The 12,133-nt window shown below is 45.3% G+C and overlaps 1 protein-coding gene across 4 annotated transcripts; it reads right to left on the bottom strand.

The window, feature by feature from the left end:
- Window positions 1–8,048: 8,048 nt before the first annotated feature.
- Window positions 8,049–10,176, bottom strand: LOC128737347 (uncharacterized). Of its 4 annotated transcripts, XM_053831969.1 has the most exons (5): window positions 9,961–10,176; window positions 9,599–9,651; window positions 9,110–9,539; window positions 8,774–9,054; window positions 8,049–8,704 (listed from the first exon to the last, which is right to left on the bottom strand). In XM_053831969.1, the coding sequence occupies exons 3-5, from the start codon at window positions 9,537–9,539 to the stop codon at window positions 8,342–8,344; spliced, it is 1,074 nt and encodes a 357-aa protein (XP_053687944.1). In that variant the 5' UTR covers window positions 9,599–9,651; window positions 9,961–10,176; the 3' UTR covers window positions 8,049–8,341. The 4 variants fall into 4 exon arrangements, with proteins under 4 accessions (XP_053687944.1, XP_053687943.1, XP_053687942.1 ...); XM_053831968.1 differs by having other exon boundaries at window positions 9,599–10,176; XM_053831967.1 differs by lacking the exon at window positions 9,599–9,651 and having other exon boundaries at window positions 9,110–9,509.
- Between the last annotated feature and the right edge of the window lie 1,957 nt (window positions 10,177–12,133).

The following is a 12,133-nucleotide window of genomic DNA, read 5'->3' as shown; positions in this document are numbered from 1 at the left end:
CGACGACTGGCTTGTTAGGCCAGGGGTCATGTAGATCGGATGGTGGATTCGGTCGCATTCGCCCACATATGCCGTGATCATGAATTCTTCGAGAAAGTCCAAGAAACCCCTGTAACAGGCGGAAAACCCGTGAAGGTGGAAGGTGCTGGCGCTGAAAAAATTTCGTGCTTCCATGGAGACGGAAAACAACCGAGGTGTCGGGTGTCGCTAAAAAACGTGTTGTTTGTTCCTAGCCTGGAGATGAACCTGTTATTAACTCCGAAATCGTGAAAAAGACAGCAGCTGTGGCATTCGATGATGAAGGATGCCGGATTCTCGTCGGCGGCCAGGTAGCGGCTGTTGCATTGAAAACTAGCAGCCTTTACAAGATGAAAACGATTAGCCCGTTAGTAGTAAACGAGCACCCAAGCAGTAAACGTTGATTGGCATCACGTTGGCATAGAAGATTTGGATATCGTGATCTTAAAGTGCTCTAAGCTCTAAGTGAGATACTGATTAAAAATCTTGTGACCAAATTGAAGGCTTAGGACTGCGACAAGCTCCCGCCTCACGCCTCCACGAGTCATATGATACCAAATGCGGCGTAGCCTGGGCAATGTTGTCAATTTGACAATAGCGAAGTGAGGAGGTGCGACGCGAATACTGGCGCGGTAACCATAGCATGGCGGTAGAGGAAATGCTTCGTCAAACACGAGCGTCTGTCCACCAAGGAGGTGCGGCTCAAACAGCGTCTGTTCTCCATGTTAGGGGCGGCTGATTATTATATTCGTCCTTATGCCAGCAGGGACTCTAAACAGTGCTGTGCACGATGGTCCTCCGGCGAGACAGGGGGTTAGGGGCAGGCCCAACAAGCCGCCCTGGAAAACTAAAAGTTACCAACAACGAAGAAGAAAATAGGGATCGGAACAATCGGCGTCGACCCACGCGACGAAATAAGGACTACGATTGGAAACTCGGGACATGGAATTGCAAATCGCTCGGCTTCCCGGGTTGCGATAGGATAATATATGATGAATTACATCCCCGAAACTTCGAAGTCGTAGCACTGCAGGAACTTTGCTGGACAGGACAGAAGGTATGGAAAAGCGGGCATCGAGCGGTTACTTTCTACCAGAGCTGTGGCACCACCAACGAGCTGGGAACCGGCTTTATAGTACTGGGAAAGATGCGCCAGCGTGTGATTGGTTGGCAACCGATCAACGCAAGGATGTGCAAGTTGAGGATTAAGGGCCGTTTCTTCAATTACAGTATCATCAATGTGCATTGCCCACACGAAGGGAGACCCGATGATGAGAAGGAGGCGTTCTATGCGCAGCTGGAGCAGGTGTATGATGGCTGTCCGCGACGGGACGTGAAAATCGTCATCGGTGACATGAACGCGCAGGTAGGACGGGAAGCTATATATAGACCGGTAATCGGGCCAAACAGCCTGCATGCCGCAACGAACGACAACGGCCAACGATGCGTAAATTTTGCAGCCTCCCGCGGAATGGTAGTCCGAAGTACCTTCTTCCCCCGCAAAGATATCCACAAGGCCACCTGGAGATCACCAGACCAACGAATAGAAAACCAAATTGACCATATTCTAATCGACGGTAAATTCTTCTCTGATGTTATAAACGTTCACACTTACCGCAGTGCGAATATAGATTCGGATCATTTCCTAGTTGCAGTTTGCATGCGCTCAAAACTCTCGACGGTGCATAACACGCGTCGAAGTCGTACGCCGCGACCCAACATCGAGCAGCTACGAGTCACCGGAGTTGCCCAGGAATACGCGCGGCAGCTGGAAGCAGCGCTACCAACGGAAGAGCAACTTGGCGCAGCAACTCTTGAAGATGGTTGGAAAGGCACTAGCCGCACTAGGTACAATGAATCCGAACCGAAGAAACGATTGGTTCGACGGCGAATGCGAGCAATTAGTGCAGGAGAAGAATGCAGCACGTGCGAGGATGCTGCAACACCGTACGAGGGCGAATGTGGATCGATATAAACAAGCACGGAACAGGCAAAACTCGGTCTTCCGGAGGAAAAAGCGCCAACAGGAAGATCGGGATCGCGAGGCGATGGAAGAACTGTACCGTGCTAACGATAAACGGAGGTTCTACGAGAAGTTAAACCGCTCGCGCAAAGGCCATGTGCCGCAGGCCGATATGTGTCGAGACTCAGACGGTAATCTTCTCACGAACGAACGTGAGGTGATCGAGAGGTGGAAGCAGTATTATGACGAGCACCTTAACAGCGATGTAGCTGAACATGGAGGTGACGATATGGCAATAGATCTTGGAGCACGTGCAGAAGACGACAGAATACCAGCCCCTGACCTCCAGGAGGTAGCAGAAGAGATCGGTCGGCTGAAGAACAATAAAGCGGCTGGGGCTGATCAGCTACCCGGCGAGCTGCTGAAATACGGTGGTGACGCACTGGCTAGAGCGCTGCACTGGGTCATTGTCAAGATTTGGGAGGATGAGCTACTACCGGAGGAGTGGACGGAAGGCATCGTGTGTCCGATCTACAAAAAGGGCGACAAGTTGGATTGTTGCAACTACCGCGCAATCACACTGTTGAACGCCGCCTACAAGGTACTCTCCCAACTTTTATGTCGTCGACTATCACCATTTGCAAAGGAGTTCGTGGGGCAATATCAAGCGGGATTCATGGGTGCCCGTGCCACCACGGACCAGATTTTCGCGCTTCGGCAAGTGTTGCAGAAATGTCGCGAATACAACGTGCCCACGCATCATTTATTCATCGACTTCAAATCGGCGTACGACACGATCGATCGAGATCAGCTATGGCAGATTATGCACTACTACGGATTTCCGGATAAACTAACGCGATTGGTCAAGGCGACGATGGATCGAGTAATGTGTGTTGTTCGAGTATCAGGGGCAGTCTCGAGTCCCTTTGGATCTCGAAGAGGGTTACGGCAAGGTGATGGGCTTTCATGTTTGCTGTTTAACATCGCTTTGGAGGGTGTGATAAGAAGAGCGAGTATAGACACGAGTGGCACGATATTCACGAAGTCCGTCCAGCTTCTTGGTTTCGCTGACGACGTTGACATCATTACACGTACCTTTGAGAGGATGGCGGAAACGTACATCGGACTGAAAGCTGAAGCCAAACGGATAGGACTTGTCATTAATGTATCGAAAACAAAATACATGAAAGGAAGAGGTTCTAAAGAAGTGAATGCTGACCTCCCTCCCCGGATTCATTTAGACGGTGATGACGGTCGTGTATCTGGGCTCACTGGTTACCGCAGACAACGACACCAGCAGAGAAATACAAAGACGCATTATGGCAGGAAATCGTGCCTACTTTGGACTCCGTAGGGCGCTGCGATCGAACAAAATTCGCCACCGCACGAAGTTAACAATCTACAAGACGCTGATTAGACCGGTAGTCCTTTACGGCCATGAGACATAGACTATGCTCGTGGAGGACCAACGCGCCTTTAGTGTTTTCGAACGGAAGGTGTTGCGCACCATCTACGGCGGAGTGCAGATGGAAGACGGAACGTGGAGGAGGCGAATGAACCATGAATTGCATCAGCTGCTTAGGGAACCACCCATCGCTGCCACCGCAAAAATCGGTCGCCTGCGATGGGCTGGACATGTCGTGAGGATGTCGGACGACTGCCCGGTTAAAAAAGTTCTCAATAACGATCCGACTGGAACGAGACGGCGGGGCGCGCAGCGAGCAAGATGGATCGATTAAGTGGAAGGCGACCTGCGGACCCTACGTAGACTACGTGGCTGGCGAATTGCGGCCATGGACCGAGTAGAATGGAGACGACTTCTTCGTACAGCAGAGGAAACCACGGCCTGGAGCTGATTAAGTAAGTAAGTAAGACTGCGGCATTAAGTAAGACTGTGAAAGCTCAGATGGCGAAGCTCAGTAGAAAGCCGTTTCCATAATCGTTTGAACGAGAATCACGTGACATCCTGGATATTGTTCACACCGACGTATGTGGACCGGTGGAAAATGCATCAGTGTCTGATTATCGTTATTTCATGACCGTCTTTGATGGCTGTAGCAGGTTCTGCACTACAGCGTTATAGCAGCTTATGAATCGGAAACGAGATAAAGCAGTTTTACAGGAAGAAATCATCAAAGCGCAGTTTACTGCAACTTACGCTCTCCGCCCCTCGGCGACCACCGAGAGGAAAAATCGATTCCTGGTCGGGATAAATCGCTGCATGTTATTCGTCGCGAAGGTTCCGGAGTTCAAATGGACTGAAGTCGTAAGTACTGTTGTCTATTTACAGAGCCGGTTGTGGCACGAAGTCGATACCACGATAACCTCTACCATCGGTACACCTGGAGATCACCCAACCAGACAGAATCACAAATCGACCACGTTCTGATAGATGGTCGGCACTTTTCAGGCATTATCGACGTCAGAACCTATCCGGGCGCTAACATTGATTCGGATCACTACCTAGTGATGGTAAGGATACGTCAAAAACTATCTGTTGTGAACAACATACGATACCGCCGCCCGCCACGGTATAATCTAGCGCGACTGAAGCAACCGGAGGTCGCCGAAAACTACGCGTTATCTCTCGAAACCGCGCTGCCGGAAGAGGACCTCTTGAGGACTGTTGGAATGCCGTGAAAACAGCCATTAACAGCGTAGCGGAGAACGTCCTAGAGCCATCCGTCAGAATGTGGAGCGATACAAACAGAAGCGGAGGCAGCAAACCCGACTCTTCAAGGAGAAGAAGCGCCACGAAGAGGAGAAGGAGTGCGAAGAACTCAAACAGCTGTACCGCTTTCACGACCCACGGAAGTTCTATCAGAGACTCAACAGATCTCGCAAAGGCTTCGTGCCGCGGGCCGAAATGTGCAGAGATAAAGATGGAGGTATCTTGACTGACGACCGTGCGGTGATCGAAAGGTGGAAGCAGCATTACGATGAACACCTGAATGGCGTGCAGGCGAAAGACCATGATAGCGGAGGAAGTGACCAAATTGGTGTAGCAAGCGACGAATATGTGCCACCCTCATCGATAAGTTAAAGAAGCCATCCAGCGGCTGAAGAACAACAAAGCAGCGAGAAAAGATGGCATTGGAGCGGAACTTATTAAAATGGGCCCGGACAAGTTGGCCGGCTGTCTGCATCAACTGATTGTCAAGATTTGGGATACGGAACGACTACCGAAGGAGTGGAAAGACGGGGTTATCTGCCCTATCTACAAGAAAGGTGATAAACTGGATTGTGAGAAATACCGAGCCATCACTATCCTGAATACCGCCTACAAAGTGCTGTCCCAAGTCCTCTTCCATCGACTATCGCCAACAGCCAATAGATTTGTGGGAAGTTACCAGGCCGGCTTCGTGGAGGGTCGGTCTACAACGGACCAAATCTTCACCCTGCGGCAAATCCTCCAGAAGTGCCGCGAATTCCGAGTCCCCACGCACCACCTGTTCATCGATTTCAAAGCCGCATATGATTGCGTAAACCGACAAGAGCTATGGAAAATTTTGGACGAAAACGGCTTCCCGAGTAAGCTTACTAGACTTATCATGGCTACGATGGATGGGATCCAGTGCTGTGTGAGAATCTCGGGTGGATTGTCGGACCCATTCGAATCTCGCAGGAGACTTCGACAAGGAGATGATCTTTCCTGCCTGCTATTCAACATTGCGCTTGAAGGTGTTATAAGGCGAGCGGCGATCGAAATGCGGGGCACGATTTTCAATAAATCCAGTCAATTTATCTTTGCTGACGACGTGGATGCTGTCGGCAGAATATTTGAGGCGCTGGAAGATCAGTACACCAGTCTGAAACGCGAAGCAGAGAAGATTGGATTGAAGATAAATACGTCTAAAACGAAGTATATGCTGGCGGGCGGGATCGAGCGCGACATGGCTCGCTTGGGCAGTACCGTGGTAATCGACGGGGATGAGTTCGAGGTAGTCGACGAGTTCGTATACCTTGGCTCGCTGGCAACAGAGGACAACAATACCAGCCGTGAGATTAAAAGACGTATTATCAGCGGAAGTCGGGCCTACTACGGACTCCACAAACACTTACGGTCGAACAATTTGAGCCCCCGTACAAAGTGCACGCTGTACAAAACGCTAATTAGACCGGTTGTCCTCTACGGGCACGAAACGTGGACACTGCTAGAAGAGGACCTACGAGCACTCGGAGTTTTCGAACGGCAGGGGCTAACAACCATCTTTGGGGGAGTGCAAGAGAACGATGTATGGAGGCGAAGAATGAACCACAAGTTCGCGCGTCTCTACGGCGAACCAAGTATTCAGAAAATGGTTAAAGCTGGACGGATACGTTTGGCAGGATATTTTGCTAGAATGCCGGACAACAATCCTGCAAAAATGGTTTTCGCATCGAATCCGGAAGGAACAAGACGAAGAGGGGCACAGCGAGCGAGGTGGCAAAACCAGGTGCAGCGAGATCTGGCGAGCACTGGGTGCCCGCGGAACTGGAGATCAGTTGCCATGGACCGAAACAGATGGAGAAATTATACTGCGCATGCCTTGTCATCAGACGTTAGGCCAATTAAGTGAGTAAGTAAGTGTGACACGAAGTTGAACGTGGTACATTTGCACGCGTTCAACAGTACGACGTACGTCCATGATTCCAAGCAGAAACGCGAGAAGCTGAACCCAACCTGGACTGATGTTTGTTGGCTTCTCTTAGGACAAAAAGCCGTATCGTTTCAAAGATCGATCGACAAGACGGGTGAGCATCAGTCGCGATTCCAATTTCGTTGAGGAAAAACTGACTATGCTAGAGGCATCCAATGTGACAGATAATGTGCCATCCGAAGAGATAATCAAACTGGACATTGCAAGCAAGCTGATCAATTCTGGCGCTGAGCCTGTTGAGGAAAAAGACGACTCCGATAATGGCGATTCACTATGGGCTTCATATGTAATTGGTTGGGTCGAGCTGACTAAGTTCCCGTACAAGGTGTACCTGATTAAGACGCTCGTTAGACCCATTCCATTGAATCGAAGAGCGGCAACCCACCGAGTTAATTGGGGAAGTTCTTTTACCGTGCTGTGTCCTAACTTCGTTACTCAAACTCAGACACCACTCTTTTCAAATCTGTATATTTGCTAGGCGTTGAAGTTCCGTACAGTAGAAGTTCATTTAAATTATATTAATGATTCTTACATAGTCGTCACGAAAAGACCTATAGCCGGATGGCATAAGAATGGACAGAAAAGATAGTTAAAAGTAGATGTCCAAGGTTGCTTTACACTTCGCATACGGTGTGAAATATACAAGTGTATCTATTTACAGAATGGTGAGGGTTTGTCAAGCCTTGCAAGGAGAATACTGTAGTCAACCCGATCAAACGGAGCATTCAACGTGATTCCTATACACTACATAAATCTCCTTCGAAATTCGTAGCGACTAGCGACTAAACGTTTAGGAAAAAAAACCCATGCTGTAATGTCGACACCTATAGCGAACATAGCATCGTTCGGGATTGTTTCCATTACTTTAGAGCAGCCACGTAGCCAGAGGTGGGCGCCAGGAGTCCTATCTTGGCTCCTGATACATTATATGCATATCTTATTGGTTATAACTATAATATATTATAATACATTTAATGTATTGTGGTTCTAAACGAAAAAATATGCACATAAAATAGTTAAAATCAAAATTGGGCCCCCGGGCCCCCCCTTCTGGCTACGTGGCTGCTTTAGAGGAGGAACATAACGATGACGTAATCGCATTGATTTTACATTCTTCCGATCAAAATCGATAGCTTTTACGATTTACGATAGCTTTTTTTTCTTGAGGGAATATAGTAACTAATTCTTTCCTTTTCGTAAGAGGCTGACAATGATAGACTGAAGCATCAAACAATTGTGACACGAAATTTTGAGAATGTGGCGGAAACTTATGTAAGACTGAAGACTGAGACCAGTAGAGCTGAACTTGTCATCAATGCGATGAAGACAAAATATATACGAGAAAGCAGCGCCAGGGAGATCAGTTTGAACTGACTGGATATAAAAGATGACTTCACTTCTCGTCATGAAAAACAGCAAATCACCAGATTCGTGAATTTTATTAGCTCCAACTACGTTTATTATTAGTATGATTGTCTTAAAATTTCGTTTTCCAAAATCATACTTTATTGCAATATACAAGCCATTTTTGGCTGCCATTGTCAATGATCTTCGTTGACAACATGTACTACACAGATGACGAATGCGCAAAATCATTGTTCAGAGTCATTTCAGATCGGAATGCAGGATATGCCTAGCTAGTAGCTAGTAGGACTGTATGTACAGGATTTCTCTATTCAGTCGTTTTCCCATCAAATTGGATAGCGGCTGAATGAAGCGTTCACTCGGAATCAGCCTTTCCTTGTTCAACCGCCCGCATACGACCCGGACGACAAGCAGAACGGCGCATTTTTTTCGCTAAAGCTCGTGATTTCGAGTGTCGAAAGAGTCGCGTTTTGCAAAAATTTTCCAACTTATGAGACGTGTACGTCGGATCACCAATACAGACAATGTTAACCAACAGTTGAGTTACGTTTCCGAACTCTCGAAAACCACGTTGTGACTTCTGTCCTCGATTAATGCCGGTCCATGTGAAAAGATTCCAAAAAGATCGTGTAAATAGGCAATCGACGATTGTATAGCAAGCGTTATCACCGTCTCCGACGCACGAGTTCGGGGTGACAATTTTGGAAAAATACTTATACTGTAACATAGCAAAATAATTCATAGATAACATCTTAAAATCAACATCGTATAACTCAGAAAAACTTACGTATTTTTCACAAAGGAATTCGTCTGCCAATTCCACGTTCCACTGTGCAAGCTGCTCTTCGGTTTCTATGGGTTTTCGTGTTTCTACCGGCATGTCTAGCTGGAGAGGGCGCTTGTAAGCCTTTACCGGCCTCCACATGGGTGCCGCAAAACGGTCCCTATCAGCCTGGAAGCATTCCTCGACTGCTGTCCGGACTGCTGTCTGAATCATGATTCTTAGGTCTTCCTTCAAATAGCTTAGTTCTTTTCTTAGCTCTGCACGAGTAAGTCCATCCGATTGTTCTGTGAAGAATTTGCTTGAGAAAATTTAAATATTCAATTACTTATAATTAATTACCTATAGATCTGTTATTAGTATCGACCTCTGGGGTGGATTCACTATCGTAGGAGAATATAGATTCATCCGCTTCAAGCTTTAGAGAAGCATGTTGGACTGCCTGAGGATCTGATGGCATGTCAATCAACATATCAATGTGACTCTCTTGATCATGGTTTTGATCCATTAAAATACTATTAGTAATGTTTCTGACGATTGGGTCTAACGACGATGCTGCATTTACCGCTTCGCCGAAGGTTTCATATTGTTCACCGACAATTGCTGGAACCATTTTTGTAGGGCCATTGTAAGGATTTCCTTGGACACGCAACCTTTCTACAAAATCGTCTAACGATTCCGGCAGCATCAGCGAGTCGCCACTAATCCAGCTCAATGGCACAGTCAGAACGTGTAATTCTTGCTTATAAATGAATTGAACAACCGTAAACATCTAAAAAATAAGTTTAACAGAGTATTTTATACAAAATAAACTATAATTTTGGTTCTTACCACTTTTGTATAAACAATTTTGCACCCGATAAATAGCAGTTTTAGTTATCAAACTTCCCAGGTAACCAATAAGCATTTCCAATGCAATTTAAAAGCAAGCCAATAAGCGTTTAAGTTGCCTTAAATGCTACTTAAATGCTATTTTGGCAAAATATGCGGCTACTTTACCGCTAACCCTCTTATAGTGCTAACAATGCTTATTTGCAGCTAGTTACCGACAAGAAGAATTTAAATAGAATTGTGGATGCCAATTTACAACAGTTACGCAGTCAAAAGGCTGATAAACAGCAACCTGCAGTATAAAACGCCAAGGATGCTAATAAGCGATTGATTAACTGCTTATATTAATGCTTATTGGTTACCTGGGTTATAGCAATCATAAATCGTATATTCACAGACATGTAAGTAGAGCACTTCGCATAGAGAAATTAGTATGCTTTCTTCTCAACAAATTGTTTTGATCACTATTCCTAAAGCCACCACAACTCCGATCGAACAGCGAGACTTAACGATATACTTGCTAAAATGCTGTATTTTATTCTGGTTTTGATAATTTATTAACAATCAAATTGTTAGGTATAAAAAATTTCATCACCTAAATACAGGCCGAAATACAATACATACAAACTTAACTCCGACACAAAAGTGTGCCCAGATTGAAGTATTTTTGTTTTCGAATGTTTAGTTTTCAGAATGTCGCATAATCAACCCTTTTGTTAGGGCTTATGCGACCTACTGAAAACTAAAGTCAGAATTGATCAAGGAATCAAAACTTTGTATCAAAAGTAATGTTTTAAAACAATAATGATGTTATGTTAATAATATCTATGATCTTTATTTGATTTTCACATGACCATCCAATTTGTTCACTACCATATTACCTGATACACCTGATATATGTAGGTACAATTGTTAATTTGATTATACCTGATTTTATGTGCCATTTTCATTAAATTGCTTATGACAGACACATCATTTCATATGCAGTTGCGGAACTCCTCTTAAGTAAATGAACATTCAACAAAATTAAATGTGTATATCAACATGGGATGTACGAGACGGGGACGTAGGACTGTCCATTATTGTTTTATCAACTATCTTATTACCAGATCTTACTCGGGGCTTCTTTGTCTCTTAGACACTTGTGCCCCTTTTATTGTAACGAGAATACTCCTAATGGGGGGCTGAGAGCCCTATTTCGACTTATGATAACTTTCCAATTGTTCCAACTTCCAAATTCCTATAAAATCATATCTTAACTAACGCATAAAGCAAAATACGCGCAAGATTAGATTGAGAAATTACCGATTGCAAAATGCAAAATAATGGGAAATGAGAAATGCAAAATACTGGTGCTGCACTATGGCAAAACCGAGCAAAAAAACGGATGCAATTAACCGTTAAATTCATTTTAAATAAAAACTTACTTATCTAAAGGCGGTGAACATAATTTACTTCGGAGATGTTTTTCACTGTATTGTTTTAAAGCAACAATGCTCATTTAAGGGTTAAGACACTGACGAACTGACATGACACGAGCGTTTCATTTTTGACTCACAAGATCTTGCAAGCAAACGACCACTTGCTTACAAGCGAGCGATCACCTTTGTCAAACAGCAGAGAGATGTACAAAGGTATACGGGAGACAGATTTATGCAAAATTCAGTTTGATTCAACGGAAATCTGTATGAATATCGGAAATAACCCGGTAATTCTTTATATATTGCAAAAACAAAGGATAAAGTAATTTTTACAAAGGGCTTTATGCATTCACTTGTGCTCCTAGACCTAGTGTTTTTATTTTTTCGTGTCGGTTACACATAGTTATAACGCTTATAATGAATTTGTTTATTCAATCCGGCCCGCTTAGGCGCGTTCAGCAGAAATCAAACAAAAATCTGGCAGCGAAAAACTTTTTTTGCCAGACATTCTGTCGGATTTTTGGCCGCCGTCACCCGTGAAAACTAGCAGAAATGCAACATCCAATTCTTTCAGAAATTTCACCTTGCGGTTTTTCTGCCGGATTTCTGTTTGATTTCTGCCAGAAATTTCCAATAAAAACCGGTTTTGTACCGATTCAGCTTTCCCTCCTTTTTTGCCTTATTTTTTGTTAACAGATAGAATGTCCCAAGCAAAAAGTACGTTTGATTAAATTTATGCTTGTTTTATTGCGCTTTAGAACATGTAATTACCTTTTGCCCGAAACTGCAAAACTGATGAACGACTTTTTTCCTGCCTCAAAGTTTTCCTAGGCGGGACGTTGGCTGGTAAACGGCTGAATAATGCGTACCGTCGGTGCCTTGTGCACGTGTAGGCATAAAATAGACCCTACAGTGTTTCATAGCCTCTTATTCAGCAACTCCTATTTCTACCGCCTCGTGGTACCAGCCGGGATACGAGCAACTTTGGTGGAGATCGGGTAACCAACCCCGGTGGAAGCCAAGGTCATATGCTGACAGGAAAGGAGGGCTCTTTCGAGCTACGTTGGCCCTCCGGCGAAACAGGGGGTTGGTGTAGCAAGTTTTGCAAGCGGTC

This window comes from Sabethes cyaneus, chromosome 2 (assembly GCF_943734655.1).
Source record: "Sabethes cyaneus chromosome 2, idSabCyanKW18_F2, whole genome shotgun sequence".
Taxonomy (NCBI): domain Eukaryota; kingdom Metazoa; phylum Arthropoda; class Insecta; order Diptera; family Culicidae; genus Sabethes; species Sabethes cyaneus.
Note: the sequence above shows the minus strand (reverse complement) of the source record. Positions and strands in the feature narration are given on the sequence as shown.

Excerpts from the sequence above, each read along its gene's own strand:
- LOC128737347 (XM_053831967.1), bottom strand. The coding sequence starts at position 9,999 with ATGTCTGTGAATATACGATTTATGATTGCTATAACCCAG. Across the intron at positions 9,510-9,960 it reads TTATGATTGCTATAACCCAG|CAAGAATTACACGTTCTGAC; the intron begins GTAACCAATAAG and ends TTCATTTATAAG. Across the intron at positions 8,705-8,773 it reads AATTCCTTTGTGAAAAATAC|TATAAGTATTTTTCCAAAAT; the intron begins GTAAGTTTTTCT and ends GCTATGTTACAG.